Source organism: Octodon degus, unplaced genomic scaffold (assembly GCF_000260255.1).
Source record: "Octodon degus isolate 3935 unplaced genomic scaffold, OctDeg1.0 scaffold00311, whole genome shotgun sequence".
In the NCBI taxonomy this organism is placed as follows: Eukaryota; Metazoa; Chordata; class Mammalia; order Rodentia; family Octodontidae; genus Octodon; species Octodon degus.
This window is the reverse complement of record NW_004524887.1, coordinates 49,923-68,493: the sequence shown is the minus strand read 5'-3', so window position 1 is coordinate 68,493 and position 18,571 is coordinate 49,923. Positions and strand designations below refer to the sequence as shown.

Sequence of the window (18,571 nt, the reverse complement as noted above, 5' to 3'; positions counted from 1 at the left end):
GCCAGCAGGAAGAAGGATCTGTGCCAAAGACCTGAGGGGTCTGGACTGGAGCTGGGAAGCACCGCTCAAGGTAAGCACCAGAGCTCCCCCAAAGGAAACACAGCCGTCCTCAGCAACAGTGAAGTCTAGAGCTCCTGTAGAGATGAGGAAAGCTGAGTTCCCATCAGGAAAGCCAATGCAAAAACTTCATAGGGCTGACAAGTGCACCATCTTCTCCCCAGAGCCAGGATTCAGTGCTCAAGAGGAGGACCAAAGCTCCTCCAAAGTTCATTGGGAAAGCTAGCATGACAAGTCCTCCAGCAGAACAGCCCAAGAGAACCAGCAGCTTCCAACAGCTCCAACAACTTCAAACAGTATTTTAGCAGCTTCTATTCCATCTTTTGTGCCTCTGGCAACAATCCTCAGGTGGGCCTCCCACACCCAGCACCATGCTCATTTAATTCAGCTGGGTATGAGAAACTGACTACCAGTTAGCTATCACCATACCCAGTGATGCTTGTTTTTACTCATTTTTTGGTAGGGCTAGCTTGGAAGCGTATCAAAACTGTGATAAAGAATGGAGGAAAGAGAGACAGAAGTAGTAAGTAAAATACTGAGTGAGCCAAGCAGACCAAGCCTCAGAGTCTCACTTAACTTCTGCCACCAGACGGCGCTGTACAATGAAGTACACCAGTTTGGGGGTTGGGGGAGGTTGTTTGCTTTTGGTTTTTAACCACTATAAAGCCTGCCACTAGATGCAGCTTAAGTGTTACTCACTGATAGGATATTTTGGTATGAGTCTGTAAGCCACTGATTTATTATGATCTTTATGTAGTCAAACTTCTCTGCTAAAGTTAATCTATATTTGCAGTCACTCCCTAGCACCAGCTGCACAGCCTCAGCTCCACCTCAGATCATCAGGCATTAACTTCTCATAAGGAGAACAAACTTGATGCCTCACATATCCAGTTCGCAAGAGAGTTCCTGCTCCTATGAGAATCCGAGGCCACTGACAGTCTGACAGCAAGCAGATGAGAAGCTGTAAACACAGATGAAAGTGTGCGAACTGGCCCTCCACACACCTCCTGCTCTGCAGCCTGAGTCCTAACAAGCTGTGGACCCATTAGCCCAGGGGTTAGGGAGCCCTGCTGTAGGGAAATGTGTCTTTCTCTCTTTGCCTCAGTTTCCACATCTGTAAAGAAATAATAGAACCTACCTGGTGTGATTGCTGCCAATTTTGAATCAAGTAGTGTACACAAAGTGCTTGGACATCTGCTTTTTCTTGTTAGGCCTCAGAGACTCTCAGCCACTATTCTCCAATACCCCAGGGAAGTCCTTTCCATGTTCTAAGCAGGAAAGCCCTGAGACCCACACCCAAGGATGTGGTTAGTCAAGAGGGAGGAATTTGATGGTGGGACACGTTTCACTTGGAGCCAGAAGGGGACCAACACATTTGCTTTGAGAAGGCTTATCACTCCTGTGTGAACTGGCCAGCTGCTCACAGGCACACTGATCTGCAGGTAAATCACAACATCCTCAGAGCCTAGTCTGTCTGGCGGGTGTACAACCTTAGGAAGATCTGGGGCATTCACTGGAGGTGTGGAGGACGTCTGATGGGGCTCCTGAACCCATCTGTCCCAATTATACTGAGATAGCATGACTGTTGTTGTGTTACGCCATTGTGTTTTGCATTGGGTCACTGCATAGTGACACACAACTGACTTGGTAATAATGATGACCATGAGAGAGGTAATGGTGAGAACTTCTGAGCACAGTGCACCTCCAAGCTCATGTCCCCAGTGCTGGTGGTGCACTAGCAGCGGGCAAAGAGGAGAGTGATGGAGAGGAAGAGAGACAGAGAGGGTGACTATTTTTGCTTTTGTTTTGTTTTTAGGTACTGGCAATACAGCCCAGAGGCACTGTACCACTGAGCTACAGCCGCAACTTTTTCTATTTTTATTTTCTGACGGGCTCAGTAAGTGGCCCCGGCTGGCCTCAGACTTAGGATCCTCCTCCTCCGAGCTCTACTGTAGCTGGGATTATAGGTGTGTCTACTGAGAAGACTTTCTTGAGCAGATGCTTCCCTTTACTTTCACCCAGTTAGGGACATTTCTAGCAGATATGAATGAAAGCAACTACCTTCAATTATTAGGTGTGCTACTCCATCTTTATGGAGGTGTGTAAACTATGGTATTTGGTGATGAAAGCAGAGAAGTGGTTGAGCTTCTGGGCTCCCAGAGCTTCCGAGTCATCACACAGATGCATGCATGCCAAGCAAGTGACCTTTCTCCCCCTTTTAATCAAGGCTTCTTTCATCTTTCCAGACTTGTGGGAAGATTTGCCCATCATTCCTAATCTTGTTCTGTGTATTTGTGCAGATTAAAATATTAACTACACATAACGTGCTCTCATCACTCACTGCTTTCTTAAAATAGTGTCAAAATGATAAGGCTAGAATATAAAGAACATTTGCTGGGGGACCCAGTGGCAGGGAGTGCCTGGATCCTCAGACAAGGTAAGCCACTTCTTGATTCTGTTTGCCACCAGCTGAGAAGTAGAGTCCAGGCAAACCATGCAGAATGTGCGAGTCTTTGCTCAGTAATCTGGAAACACTCTGAGGTTGAGAATGTTTGGATTTATTATAGATGCTGTTGTTCTGGACAATCACACTTTTCCTGCTGGGAGCAGCCCAAGGTAAGAAACACCTTCTCTTCTCCCAAGAGGAGTGTGAACCAAGCCCTTGGCACTGGCCAAAGAGAGCGCTGGCTGTGGCAGGGCTTCTGGCAGCTCCACACAGCTCCAGCTTCCTGGCAAAGGCAGGTGGGACTAACACTCAACCTGGCAGGCTTGAATGGGACTTGCTTTGGGGGGTCAGTGCCAACAACCCCATGCTTTCATTCTCTAGGGGAACTGAGGCCAGAATTTTCTGGGGAATGCATTAAACACCTTCCCTTGGTTGGGATACCGGCTTATAAGTGCCCATTATCACATTAGTCAAATAAGGGTATCAGAAGAGCTTGTGGGGAGCTCAGAACACTGAAGTTTCCATGGCAGTTCTAAATGAAGGCACCATTAGCATCTTGGTAGAATTCCATGGAACTGGGCCAGGCAAGTCGGTGAGTACTAAGGGCAAGAAGAGGAGGAGACACGATGCATCTACTGTCTGCAGAATCTTCGAAGGTAGCAAAAGGGAGCCAGCTCAGGAACTAATGCTTAACAAGATCCATCCTTTGTCTTTAGGGAAAGAAGCTTGCTATGGTGACCTGGGGTGCTTTTCTGACACCGAGCCATGGGCTGGGACTGCAATCAGGCCCCTGAAAATTCTCCCCTGGAGCCCTGAGAAGATCAACACTCGCTTCTTGCTCTATACCAATGAAAACCCAAACAGCTTTCAGGTGAGACTGTCCACGGGACTAGGTCACAACAGGCCGTGCATTCCTGATCTGTGCCCTAGTTCCTCCACCGCGCTCAGTCTCCATTCCATGCCTCCAGCTGCTCTCCTGGCTCTGCCAGATTTGGGCGACTTAGATGCTCTGTGAGTACTGGCTGAGGTGGGTGAATGGTTCATAGCTGCTGGAATGTTAGCTGGCTGTGTGCTTCCAGTCTGGGCAAAGGATTTACTGTCTAATAGTGCCCATCGGGAAGGTAAGCCTGTAAGCCACAGCCCAGACCCAGTGGAGACAGGTAAAATTCACCTGAAGATGGAGCAGGAAAAGGGAGATTGGTGGCTTCATGCCTGAGGTGGCTTTGTCCTAAGCTGGGAAAGGCCTATGCACTGGGACAAGCAGAGACAGGCAAGGGGAGAGATGGGCTTGTGGGCCAGATTACCAAAATATGCGGCACTGTGTGTTTTCACAGATTCTCCACCTCTCTGATCCATCAACAGTTGAGGCATCAAATTTTCAAATAACCAGGAAGACCCGGTTCATCATCCACGGCTTCATAGACAAGGGAGATGAGAGCTGGGTGACAGACATGTGCAAGGTAATAGTTGGGTGACAGACATGTGCTCCAACCCCTGCAGCTGTCCTGCTGACTGCAGTCACTTCCCCTCCCCCACCCTGCCCCAGTTCACTTTACTCAATCACAGCACAGGAGTCTGACAACAAGAAATCCTTACCCTAGATCCCATGAAAATTCTTTTTCATATTTCTGGGTTATATCCGCATCTAGAAGCAGCAGCATTCACAGTATGAACAAGTACTTTCACTACCTCCTTTCTGGTTAAATTAAGACTCAGGGGCTAGGGAGGTAGCTCAGTAGACTAAGCGCTTGCCTGGCAAGCACAGGGTCCTGCGTTCATCCCCCATAACAAAAAAAATTAAAAAAAAATTAAAACTCGGTGCTTCTGCTTCTGTTTTCAGTGAGGGTCCTTTGTATTTCTACAAATGAAGGATTACCTTCTTTTCACCCAGAACTTTCCCACATTCCTGAGAGTCTGAGATGAGTGCCTGAAACCAACTTATTTGAAATATGGAGAGCTGAAATTGACTGGATGACACAAGTGAAAGAACACAAAGTCCAACAATTGCACAGGATGTGACATTGGAACTAAGTGTCATAGTCAAGGTGGCAGAACATGTAGCTGTACACATGCCTGCATGCACTGGTGTACACAGTGACACAGGCACACAATGAACATCTGTGCACATGTGCATGGGCACACATATGCACACGCACACACACACACACACACACACACACACAAAGGACACTCTGGGGTAGATTCACAAAGTCATTTAGACATGGCCATCAGCAAGACCGCACCTGAGGTTTTCCTTATTGGATCATGTCTGTCTGTAGGACAAAACTGAGCAGTCTCACCAAATTTGGTTGAAGAAACCAGAGAGTAGCGAGCTTTCTATTGATCTTTGAGCTAGCCAGGGAATGGAATCAGCCTTCCTGAGCATTGCCCCACAGGGTAACACCCATGGGATCCCAGGATTCCCTAAGAGTCTAGGCCATCTGAGTACTCAGCTAGAAAGGAGAAGGGGCCGTCTCTGTGCTAACGGGAAGGGATTTCCACGCTTCCTGATAACTTCACCCAGTATCTCCCCGACGCCAGGCCATGTTTGAGGTGGAGGAGGTGAACTGCATCTGTGTGGACTGGAAGAAGGGCTCCCAAACCACCTACGCGCAGGCTGCCAACAACATGCGGGTGGTGGGCGCCCAGGTGGCCCAGATGCTCAGCATCCTCTTGGTGAGTCAGTTGCTGGGGCAACCTGAGAGTGACACATTGCTAGGTGTGCTGGACTGTGAATGTGAGTCCTATTGGTGTTGGGGGATTTTTCTCTGCCATAATCATTTCATGTGTTTCTTCATTTTGTCCTTTTTAGTTAATCCTTTAAGTCATTCTAGCAGGTATCTTAATAATTCCTTGTGGCTATTTTCTATGCCAGGTAAAGGTCTATCTTATAGCTAATGGGCCCCCAAAAAACCAGTTGGTTCCAACTACATCCACACCTCTACAGAACCAAAAAACACGAAGTTTTTTTGTTTTGCTTTGCTCTTTTTGCGTCCCAAGAATCAAACCCATGACCTCACACTTGCCAGGCAGGCATTGTGCCACTGAGCTATATCCTTGGCCCCAAGAACCATGGTTTTTGTATAAGAGGCCTATATATAAATGTGAGGTGCATTTGTGTGACTATCTCTGGGACCAACATGCACACACAGGTCCTAGCTTTATTTGCATTGTTGACACAATACTGTTGAAGCTCAGTTTCAGGGGTATGAGGGAGGAGAAAAGGATAGGTGAGACCACAGGCCCCCAGGGCTTGCAGGGAAGATTTGTGTTGACAGTAGAGTGTCATCTATTACAATTGTGATGGAGGTTCCAGGCTTTATGGAAGCACCTAGCGGGCCTACTCCAGATGTGTGTGTGTGTGTGTGTGTGTGTGTGTGTGTGTGTGTTGGGTGTATCATGGAAGTTTCCTCGAGAAAAGACATTCAAGTGGAGAGCTAACAGGAGTTTCTCTTAATGTTAGATGAGCAGATGATGGACAGGATGGGTACAAACCAGGCCCAGTGGTGAAAAATCAGACATATTCAAAGGTTTTGACTAGAGAGGAGTCTAGAAAAAAAAAATAGGGTTTTAGTATTAGAAGCTCTGGAGCTCTTGTAATGATTTAGGGCTTGAGGCTGGTGTGGGGGTAGAGAGGGTTTCCAGCAGAGGAAATGATACAATGTTAGAAAAACCAGAGCACAACAATGTCAGTCTCTCCTTTCCAGACAAACTACAGCTACTCACCTTCCAAAGTCCACCTCATTGGCCACAGCCTGGGAGCCCATGTGGCTGGAGTGGCGGGGAGCAGGACTCCAGGCCTGGGCAGGATTACTGGTAAGGCCCCAGGTCTTGTGGGGCTTAGAGCAGCTTAGAGCTGCCCTGAAGGGGACCATTCGCTCTTGGTTGTTGCAGGGCTGGGTGCAGCCTGCATGGAACATCTTAGCCCCAGAGAGGCACCCAAGCATCACTGAGGCAAGGAAGGTGCTGTCTCAATTCTCCTTGGATGCTTTTGCTTCCATCCTGGTCCCTCCTCTCTAGGTCCAAGTTTTCTGGTAATGTCGGTCACCCAGCAGCATGTACACCCAGGAAAATGCATAGCAAAGCGAGTAGCAACATGGCAATGTATAGCTTTATTTTATTTTTATTTTTTTATTTTTTGCCTGGCTCAGCCCACCCTGAGGACAGGGCTGGCATGGCATATGGTGCCAGGAATAAAATCGCGGTCCGCTGCGCCTGCCTAAGCTTGCCTAAGCAGGCACTTTAGACTGCTGAGCTATCTCTCTGATCCAATATACTCTCCACTGTAACTTTAATGGGCACTACATCATCATTGTTTTCCTCCATCCCCCTGAAATCAAAGACCGAGTAAAAGCTGACAGCTGTGTTTCTTACTTTCCCAGCCACCATCTTTGCCACAGCTCCTTCAAACTAAGCAAAACCACTGAGTTATTACAAAGATAATAGCCAAATCTACCTATGTTATATATGAATGCTGTTATATTATAATAAGCCTAAATTATAAGTGATCATCCTACATACAGTACAAAATGCCTCACACTTCTTACTTCTCAGGACTGAAGACAAAGCTCAGGAAAGCAAGTCATTTGTCCAAGGTCTCACCACTGTCACTGGTGGAACTGAGCGAGATTCAGACCCGTGTTGGCTGCTCTCTGGCTCAATCAACTGGGCCTGTATAAGAAATCTTCCTCCGATGATCAGTAGATTGCTATGTTTAGTTTGCATCTTTTTAGCTCCTGTAGCCAAACATTAAGAAACCCAGGCTCCCAGACAAGAAGGAAATATGGCCAAAAAGAAGTAGTACAACTAATACTTTACTTACAGTCATGCCTATATGTCAAGTACTGTGCTCAGTGCTATATATTAACTTATTCCATCTATAACAACTGTATAAAGTAGATGGTATTATTTGCTACCTTTGTAAAATGCAGAAACTGGGGCACAAAAAGGTTGAAAGTCCTATTCCAGATCAAACAGTTTATTCAGAAAGTAGCTGAATAGGGATTAGGAGCCAAAGGACTTAGCCCAATAATCTGTATTCTTCACTGGGATAAAATAAAGAAAAGTGTGACTATTGCCAACATGAAAGTAAATGGAAGACTGATTTGGAAAGAAATCCTTGCTGAAATAAAATCTGAGTTTCTTTGCTCAGCTTCCCCCTGTATGCATGCCACCAGAACCCTCTTGTGATGAACAACACTGAGACTTTATGTCCCCATACTGGGTCCCTGGCATCATGGCACTGCGCCATTCCAGAGCATGGGACCCTTGAGTTGGGTGATGCACAACCAAAGCAAATGGGCACCTAGGGCCTTGGGGCACCAACGCCACAGGACTTCTGTTGCCCGCTGCTGACCATCTTTCTCCGTTAGGGCTAGATCCTGTAGAAGCGAGTTTTGAGGGCGCTCCGGAAGAGGTTCGACTTGATCCTTCAGATGCTGACTTTGTTGACGTCATTCACACAGATGCAGCTCCCTTGATCCCCTTCTTGGGTGAGTCCCACAGTGCTCTAGCTGTGATCCTGTGGGATTGTGTTTTATCTGGGAGAAGCTTATAGTGAAAAATAAAAATGTATTGCTATCACAAATACCTCAGGTTTTGGAACAAGCCAACTGGTGGGTCACCTTGACTTCTTCCCCAATGGAGGACAGAGCATGCCAGGCTGTAAGAAGAATGTCTTGTCACAGATCGTGGACCTGGATGGCATCTGGTCAGGTAAAGCCGTGGTAGGAGGCAGGGGTAGGAGCAGTATCTGAGACGACATCCCTTGCCTGGGATGTCACACACTTGTCAGGGTAGATGTTAATAATGAAAACACACACTGCATTTAAAATTATAGTTTTCCTTTCTGGACACTATTTCTGAAAATATAGTTAAATAATTATTATATGGCAGTACTACTGATTTTCTATTTTCTTAAGATATTGTGCTGTGTATTCTGGGATATATAAGGAACAAAGAATTGCAATGCTGTTGCTTAAAGCTGTAACTGCAACAATTAACTGGTGACTGGCCAACAGAGAAAGGAAATACCATAAGAACAAATGTTCTGACTCTACCTTGGAGAACTTTCTGGCAGATACTCCTTGGAAGTCAGTAATATGGCTCAAACTTATAGAATCAGCTTCGGTTCAGTAGCCAAAATGAGAATATTCCCAATGACTTCCATGGAAAAACCATTTGTACTACCTGGAATAGAAATGAGGAGCCACCACAGTAGGACCAGGGTGGAGACTGTGACTGATGAAGTGTGCCTAGTAATCAGGAGTATCCTTTGGATACAGCTCTGCCTATGCATCTGATGAGGTCAAAAGAACAAAGACAGCACTCTGGGAGACTGAGGTGGGAAGGCCACAGGCTTGAACCCAACCTGGGCAACATAACTAGACCCTGTCCTAAAATTCAAAAAGTAAAAATGGAGCTAAGGGCTTAGTCAGTGTCAAGGTCCTGTGCTAAATCCCCAATACTAAAGGGAAAAAGGACAATGACCAAAAGTAATCTCCAGCTAAAACTGTCATACAGCACTATACAAGTTAAAATTCACCAGAATCTAATAAAATCTAATGAGTACAGATTTGTACTGGACTTGATCAAAATAGCATAGATGTCCTCAAAGCAAATATTAAGGATGGCAACATCTGTGTTTTACCTTTTCCATCCTTACAAGGATTTGCGTAGATAAACAGTAGCTTGATCTCTCCATCGGTCATGGCCAAGTAGGTTCAGGCCAGGTCTGGAAGGTGTGTGGTAACATCTGTCATTTGGCATAAGTTACAAAGAGCCAAAGAATGTTGTGAGGAGCAAGATAAGATGAGAGTGTTGCTCAGATAGGCCTAGATTTCCTTAAACTCTCCTGCCTACTAACTGTCAACCGTAAATAGGAGGGCGTGATCTATAGCTAACCCCATAACTAGGAATGCTAGGCACCACCTCCTGGAAAAGGAGAGGATTACATGGCAATGCATAGAAAGGGATCAAAACATTCATGGCACATGCAAAGAATCTGCTACATGTTCAATATCATTGTTGTAACTGAATTTTTAAAGTTATCTTAATTTTTTTAAAAATATGGCTCCACTTTGGAACCACCCCTCCTACAGACAAGGGCATAGAAGCTGTCACAGCCTGTCCCCCACCACCTGTGCAGATTTCTTCCTTTATTTTCCCTAGGAACCCGGGACTTTGTGGCCTGCAACCATCTGAGAAGCTACAAGTACTACTTGGACAGCATCCTCAACCCCAGTGGGTTCACTGCGTACCCCTGTGCTTCCTACAAGGACTTTGAGTCGGTAAGCTATGGTCCTGCAGGAGCCACAGGGACCGAGTACTATGGAACTGTGGTCCTGCCATGCTTGGGATTTGTAGAGGTTTTGCAGTGGGTGCCTTCCACTGCCCCTCGGAGTTCATTGTCCAGTGAAGTGGAGGTGAAAAGTAAAATTTAGGCAGGAGAAGGCAAAAATTCTAGAGCAGATGAGTCTCATGAAAGAGGAAAACTCTGAGGAATTAAGGAGCAGGTCACATGATCTTGAATGTCTTCCAAGATGTTAGAAGGAACAGGAATGTGTGGTTCTGGCAAGGCCAGAAGAAGCCCAGAAAAATGTGTGAGAGGAAAAAAAAAGTCATCCAGAGGGAGGGAAATGCAGGCGCTGTGGTCTATGTGGATGTCGAAGGAAGAGCTAGGAGAAATGCTCACCCTGGCTCACATCTGTGATATAAATGATGATATCCATATATCATGTTGGTCACTGCAAACACTCCAGGGAGGAAGCCTTCATGGCACAGACACTTACACGCCAGAATCAGGGCTTTCTGTCCCATAGAACAGGTTGCTAACCGCTGAGCAGCACATCACTACGTGGAAAGTGTACTTGATTTAACTGGGGCCAAAGGTATCCACACACTGTAAAGCTCCTGACACCTGTCTACTATGTGTGCATCACAGCCAGGAGTGGAAGACAATTTAGAATTCCTGTGTTCCAACCCCTTTCCTGTTACAAATGAGGAAGCTGGGCTGTAGCAAAGTTGAGGGTCAGCCCCCCTGGTGTGCTGGTTGCAAGAAGACAGGTTTGCCCTACATCTATGTCTGTCCCCTCTCACTAGGACAAGTGCTTCCCCTGCCCAGAGCAAGGGTGCCCCCAGATGGGTCACTATGCTGACAAGTTTGCGGGCAGGACACGTGAACAGCAGCAGAAATTCTTCTTGAACACAGGAGATGCCAAGAGTTTTGCACGTAAGTTGTGCTTTGACTACTTACTTGCCCCCAGCAAAGAAAATATAGTTTCCATTACAAATGAAAGGCTTGGGGCCGGGAAGATGGCTCAGTAGAATAAGCACTTCCCTGGAAAGCGCAAGGGCCTGAGTTCCACAAAAAAAAAAAAAATCCCGTTTTACACACACACACACACACACACACACACACAGGCTTGCCACCAGCCCAAAGTGTTTGAGGACACGTTATGATCATCTTAGAAAAAGGCACATCCACCCAAACCTCCTCGCCATCTATGACTCAGCTGAGGATTTAGAAACAACGTACATTTTCTTCATTTTATTTCTATGCCATGAAATGAGAAAAAGTGAACAGTATGATCAACAGGATTAGGGCAACTGGCATGGCTTTGTGGCCACTTAGCCTGGATTTTTACCATTCTATAGTTCATTGTTCCTTTTCTTTAAAATATTGTGTCTACAGAGCCGCTTTTTCATTTAGCAAATTCATTTGATACTCAATCTTTCTAGGACTGTAGCCCTTAAGGAGCCTGTTACGGGTTGTGCCTAGTTGTCCCCCCAAGGCCTCATGCAGTCATTGGGGTGGCTTCTAGAGTTTGTGATTAGTTCCTGATCCAATGCTGGGATTATGGCTGTGAGCACTACCCCTGCCTTGGGGCAGACAGCCTGAATACAATATAAAGGAAGGAGAGAGGTTTGCTAGCTGCCACAGGCACTGCTCCTTCCTTTGTTCTTTGTTGTTTTCCACCACCATGAACTGCTGCCCTCTGCCATGTGCCACTCTGCCTTGGAGCCAGCCACGCATGGACTGAAACCTCCACAAACTATGAGCTAAATAAGCTAATATTGGGTGTCAGGTGTTTCATTCCAACAACAAGAGAAAAGTGTTTGAGCAGAGCCCACCCCCGCCTTCTTGCATGTCTACACATCGCAGAAGCCAGCAGAATGGGGTAGGAGTCCGGGAGGGGTGCTCTCCCTCCAAACCACAGAGAATGACCCAGGACATAAGGTACAGATAAAGCTCTCTGCAGCTACTCGCCTCCAGCAGTTCCACCAGGTGCTCCTCTGCAAAACGAAGGCCGAGTGTTTATATACACATATATAAAAATAATGCACGTCTCTTATGGCTTTTAAAGTCAAGTTTATTGAGGTATAATTTATATGCAGAAAATTCATCCTTTTTAGTGTATAGTTCTATGAGTTTTGACAACCAAATAGATGTGTAACTCCATCCAGCATCAAGAAACAGCATTTCCATCACTATAAATATATATGAATGTATATATATAATTTTTCATAAGAAGACGTTGGTTAATCAATCCATCCACCGATGTAGTGATGCCTGAAGTACTTAGCCATATTTTAACAACAACAAAGTAAACATTCAAAAGCTATGTATTTATTCTTCAACCCACATTTATTTATGAGGCACAGACTCAGGCAACCAGGCACTGTAGATGCAGGGATGACAAGGATACTCTACTCGTAACATTTATAATTCAGCAAAAGGAACGTGAGCAGCTACAAGTGCATAGGGATTGGCAGCTGCTGCCTTCACACTGTGTGACAAAGGACTTGGCCCTGACCAGAGGGAAGAACAGGGACAATGTCTCTGAGGATAAAAAAGAAGATAAGGAATTAGGCAAAGGTGTGCAGCTATGTGCGTGTGAGTGTACGCATGATTGTATATGATTCTTTCTGAGTGTGCATGCACCGAGTGTGTGCTACAATGTTTGTGTGTATATATTATATAAGTAATTATGTGTGTGTAAATCAGTGGCTCTATGGATATCATTTACACATAGGTATTTGGGCAGGGATTATTCACACAGGCACCAGGACAGCTCTCTGGGTGACAACAGTATGAGTACCTGCGCTGTGCTGCTGCCTTCCTGGAGCCCTGGGGACACAGAGATGAGATACAGACCCTGGCCGCAGGGTGGTCTACAGACGGCACACCTGTGAGACCTTCCTGGACGCACACTGGAGCCAGCAGTCTCTCGCCTTAGTTCACAGCACTGCCACTCCGGAGCAGAGTGTCCTGCAGAGCTTTATGCAATGACGGGCATCTTCTGCCCTGTAACCTCCAGAAACCACTCATCCACATGACATTTGAACACTGGAAATGTGGCCAGAAAGTCTGAGACACTAAGTGTTTAATTTTATTTGTTTGGAATTTAAATGTAAGTGGCCACTGCGGCCAGCGGCACCCTTACCAGGCAGCTCAGGTGTACAGTGGGCTGCTACTGTTTGTGTGTTTCGCCCTCAGACTGAATCTGAAGTGTGAATGGATAAGCGGAATTTCTCATATTTGAATGCTTTCATGTGAGGGGAAGGACAGGAATCTTGGAGTAGGGTCACCCATCAGGAGCATGCATAAACTGAACTCTTCTATGCTCTGTGCAGGCTGGAGATATGGAATTTCCATAACGCTGTCTGGAAAAATGGTCACCGGTCTGGTTAAAGTGGCTTTGTTTGGAAATAAAGGAAACACTCGCCAACATGACATCTTCAGGTAACTTCTACTTCAGTGGTATGTCTCATATTCTGATATCCATGGCTTTCAAGCCATGTTGTTTATTTCTCATTAAAGGGTACTTAATTATGTATATACTGAAGTCATTTCAGAATTTTAGCAATAACTTTTATCTAATCTAAACCCAACCATTTAGTTCTCTCTTCCTCAGTAGATCAGATTTTAAAAAGTCTAATGTGCCCCAGTTATCCTGTTCTTCTGATGAGCACAATAACATGTTAAGTGTTTAACCTTTTACTATACAAATAAATATTCTAGAAAAAAGTAATATGAAAGAATTATATAATTTTCTATAAGAGTTTTTGAAGAGGATTAGTTTGAGTTTGAAGAACAATCCTGCCCTGGTCAGTTTCCTGTGAATGGGACAGCCTAAGGACGGAATGTTTTGGCCCGTCATCCATTCAGAGGTCTTGGTCCATGGTCCCAGGCAGAAACAGCATGCTGGAAGGGGCTGATGGAACAAAGCAGCCACCCCAGGGCAGCAGGAGGCACAGGCAGCTTCAGAGATCCAGGCGGAGAGGCCGGGCAGGGAAAGGCATATGCTCTTCCAAAGCTATGTCCAGTGACCTACTTCCTCCAACTAAGCGGTCACCTAAAAATCCATGCAGCTGACATGAGAATAACCCTAGCTCTAAGCCCCACCTCCTAACACTAGTATACTGGGAATCAAGACCTCCATGCGTAATCTTGAATGGACACTTAACTCGTAACAAACCCTTAAATAATGTTTTGGGCTATGGGCATACAGCTGTCTTTTCCATTTCTTTTATTTGACAAGTAAATTGAGAAAGGACTTGTTTTTGCTTTTGCTTTTGTTTTTGCACTACTGTAGACTGAATTCTGAGTCTTCACACTGAGGTCTTTCTCCAGTCCTTTTCTAAAACTTTGATTCTGAGATAGAGTCTTGCTAAATTACCCAGCAGGACTCAGCAATCCTCTTGCCTCAGTGTGGTGGTGCAAGCCTGTAGTCCCAGCACTAGGGAGGCTGAGGCCGGAGGACTGTTGCAAGTTGGAGAGCAGTCTGGGCTACAAAGTGAGCTCAAGGCCAGCCTGAGCTGCAGAGTGAGGCACTGTCTCAAAAAGAAAAAAATCCTCCTGCCTCAGTCTCCCAATTGCTGGGATTCCAGGTATGCATCTCAGTACCATGACTTTTATTAATCTAAGGTGGAAGAGAGATATGGAGCCTGGTCTGGTCATTCGATGAACTTCCATGACGAAAAATATCTGCACTTTTTTGTCTCCAGGGGAATCATGCAGCCAGGCTCCAACCACTCTAAGGAGTTTGATGCGGAGCTGGATGTTGGGATGATTGAGAAAGTCAAGTTTCTGTGGAACAACAACGTGGTGAACCCGACTTTCCCCAGAGTGGGCGCAGCCAAGATCACGGTGCAGAAGGGCGACAGCCAGACAGTGTAAGTGGCTTTGTCAGCTGTGTCCCTGCGTGTCTGCACAGGTTCATGCCTGTAATGGGGACTCAGTCCAGAAAGGCAGCTAAGCCATGAAATGTGCCTTGGCCCCAGGCAAACACCCAGCTGGCAGGAGGCAGACAGCTTTGCTGTAGGTGTACGATACTGGACTTCTCAGGACTGCCGTGGGGATGCAGAAAATAGGGCCTAATGTTCAAGGACAGATAAACAAGAAATGCAGAAATGACTTCTGAAGGGTAAAAGGTTAAGTATGTGCTAGAGAAGAGCTACATTTTGAAGGGGAGTGAGTAGGGACATTTCAGAAGAGATGGAAGAAAACCAAATCAGCTTCAAGAAAAGGTAAAAGCTTTGACATAGGACAAGAGAGTGCTGAGGTGGCAATACCGTGGGATCTTCATCCTGACCCATGGCCTCCTTTGTTTTGGGTCTGAGCTAGGACAGGGCTTGAACAGAAAAGGGCGACACCTGGAGAGGGGTCTGGGTAGTGACTTGAGGAGAACAGAGCAAAGTTCAATGCCAAGTCCAGTCAGCAGGACATTTCTCATGTGACTCTGTGGGCAGAGGGTCTGGGCATTGAGTATTGAAGTTTAGGAACTAGATAAGGCCACCCTAGGACGGTCGCTCTCCCAGGTGAGGAGAGGGGTGGCAGAGCAGCACAGAGCTAACACATGTGTCACCAAGCTGGATAGCCCTTTGCCATTTTCCCTATCTCCACCACGTAGAAGGATAGAGAGGCCGTCCAGCCAGGTGGTCAGTGCAATCAGGTGTCATTGTAGCTAAAGGACAGCTCAGAGAAGCGCAGTCCTGGCCAGTGGACAGCCTCAGGCAGGCTCCAGGCACAACCAAGGCCTCTGCTGCCAGAACACAAGCCCTCACAGCAGTTCCAGGGGTCCATGGGGCAGTGTCCCTGGGCCTGTGGGGCTAAAATTGCACAAAGAGGGAAACACTCTGAGACTCTTGAAAATGAGAGTTTTTCCCTGGAAAAGAGCTCTCACAGGTAAGAAGCAGACAAAAAAGCCAGAGCATGGCACCTTTCAGGTTTTGAAGGAAAAGTCCAGACTTTCTAAACTTTCTAGAAATGGAATAGATGAAGTGGAAACCACTTCCAAGGCTCTGAGCCCAGCAGCTACCACCCAAATAGCCAGTAGCTGAGTGTCACCTCCCCTGGCCACCACTCCATTGAGAATCTTTCTTAAGAGTAGCAAGATGTCAAATGTTAAACTATTCAAAATATTGGAAAGCCAAAACCAGCTTCATAGATCACAAACTAGCCTGAAGAATTAAAAAGAAAAACTCAATTAGTTGAATTATTCAGATATTTTGTCACTATAAAAATAACCAGCAACATTTTAAAAACTAATCATCACAAAGTCAAAGAATATCATTTTCTTTGGTCCAATCTCTTTTTGCCTCCCCTCAGATGTTTTAACCCCCTTCCTGGGATTTTGACTGCTGCTCAGGAACTTGCTGGTCAGAATTCTTTCTGGTGACACAGATCAAAAGACACATGTAGTCCTCCCCTTCCTCATTTCCCCAAGAACTTCTTAAATATCCATCATTATTGTTCCTCTCAAATGACTTCATTGAGTACCTGTCCTCTGCCTGGCAAACAGTAAGGGTATGAACACAGAGCCTGCTGTCTAGGAGTTTATAATTTAGCTGCTGAGAAAAATCAGAATGATTTTCTCCTTCCAAGAACAGGTGATGGGGCATCCCAAGGTCACATAGTAAAATAAAGAGCTCAGCATAAGTGGCCCACAGAGAAGGCAGGAGCAGAGAATGCCCAAAGGAGGCCTTGATGAGGGAGAAGCCCTGGAGGTCAGAGGCAGCAGGTGCAGGGATGTATGGGGCAGAGGAGGCCAGGCTGCCTGATGACAGGGTGGCGGGGTGCAGGGCACAGGGAAAATACTAGGTCAGGATTCTAGGAAGAACAAAGTAATTCCAAAGAAGAGGTAAAATACGGAAAACTGGGAGAACCCTCAGAGCTCAAAGCCGGTAAGGTCGAGAGAAAAGCCCACCGTTTTTGAATAGCCATAATAACCACTGTTTATATCTACATTGTTATGGGAAGTTGAATTCCAGGCATCTGCTCTACAGATGCTAAGGGCATTAAGCAACAGGCCTATTTCACAGAGGGAAGGTGGCAGAGCCTTAGGACATGTGGGGAAAACCCAGGGCCCCTGACTGCAGATCTGAAAGATAGGGTCAAGGGAGGTTTGCATGTGACCCCACCACAGAAAACATGGACCATGGCCTCAGGTGCACGTGCATTTGCAGCTCCCTTCTTCCTCTTCTGACTGACAGTCTCTCTGCCTATGTCCTCCGCTAAGAGGCAGGACTAATGAAGACCTTCTCACATGCCTGTGGAGAGCATGAAGCTCATACAAGGGCATCAGTTAGCAAAGCTGCCTGTCACTACCAAGCACTCAGCATTTCCTTCTGTTGGGTCCCAAGAAAGACTGAAAGGAGAGCAACCAGCCGCGTGCACAGGACCTGGCAAGGGGGCCCCTCGACAGCAAGAGAAGACACTGGCCTGGCACCCAGCTGTCCCCTCAGACTGGAAGCCAAGTCCCCAGTTCTCTAGCAACTGGTTGAATCCAGAGCCCTGGTGGCTTCTTGTCCCTTGAAAATTGGACAGCAGATTAACCTCTGTTGGCAACCTCAGATCACCCAAACACTTGCCAAGCATTTGCTTTTCTCCACAGATACAACTTCTGCAGCGAAGACACTGTGAGAGAAGACACTTTGCTCACCCTCATGCCCTGTGAAAGTCCAAACAGAGTGTGATCAGAACACCAATAAAGTCCTCTGCTGCATCTATTGGCTCAGTGTCTGCCTCGGCATTGACATTTGGAAACTAAACAATTAAAAATGTCCTGAGCACTGCTGTACCCCTGGGTTTTTAGTCACACACCACTTTTCCCCAGCTTTCCTGGACCAGGGCTCACTGGGTTGTCTTTTTCTCAGGGTATGGAAGTTCACAGCAGAAGGAAAGAATAAGTGGTTTTGGACCTCAGTGAAATTCCGCCCCCATCGCTCATCTTACAGTAAGAAACTGAGGCACAAACAGGCAGAGTTAGCGGCCCCGACTCCCAGAGTGATTTCGTGTGCCCGTCAGGATGGAGGGCCAGGCCTTGACCCTGCGGTCTCACTCCTCCCTATCTCACTGGAGGGTGGTGCTGGACCAAGGAAAGGGGCAGAGGGGATGCGCCTTTAGAAGCGATAGATTTAGTGGGCAGGGGACCATGTGTGGCCCTGGTCCTTGGGGAGGAATCCAGAGTCTGTGATGGGCAAGCGCACAGAGCCCTGCAGTGTTCCAGCCCCTACTCATGGCTAGTACTGCCTTGGGGTCTCCAGGGTTAGACCAGGACTATTGCAGAGCAAGGTAGGAGCCCAAGAGGGTCAGGAATGGGTTTGGAAGAGTGCACAGCATGGGCCCCTGCTGGGGAGCGACTTTTCCAGATCTAAACTTTGCGAATGGAGCTGTGGAGCACCATCAGCCAATCGTCTGTCCCGTATTGCACTCACAAGGATCCTGAGAGGAGATGGCGTTTTCAAGATGGCACAGTCTAGGTCAGAATTATCTGTTCAGGTCACCACCTCACACGTCCCCTTTTGGCCACCAAGTCTCACATCTCACCATAGCGCTTCCAGTCCCCCAGCTTCGGTTTCTATCCAGCAACACCGTGTCATGCTTCACGGATCTTCAAACCTGAAGGCAAGTGGGTTCCAGACGGTCACTGGACAGCAGGGCTGTGGGAAGGCTGAGGGAGCTAACGCAGTAGAGGGCCTTGCAGTGCGAGCGGAGGGTACCTCAGCACGCGCTTCACTTGCTCTTAGTATCTGCGTTCACGGTCACTCGCTCCAGAAGTCCTG

The 18,571-nt window shown here is 46.8% G+C and overlaps 1 protein-coding gene across 1 annotated transcript; it reads left to right on the top strand.

The window, feature by feature from the left end:
- The first annotated feature begins 2,624 nt into the window (after positions 1–2,624).
- On the top strand, positions 2,625–17,482 carry Pnliprp1 (pancreatic lipase related protein 1). Its single transcript, XM_004647544.1, has 12 exons — positions 2,625–2,673; positions 3,220–3,374; positions 3,838–3,963; positions 5,045–5,179; positions 6,211–6,319; positions 7,876–7,995; positions 8,099–8,218; positions 9,674–9,792; positions 10,604–10,733; positions 13,139–13,247; positions 14,513–14,680; positions 17,401–17,482. Exons 1-12 carry the CDS (start codon positions 2,625–2,627, stop codon positions 17,480–17,482), a joined length of 1,422 nt encoding a protein of 473 aa, XP_004647601.1.
- Positions 17,483–18,571: the final 1,089 nt, after the last annotated feature.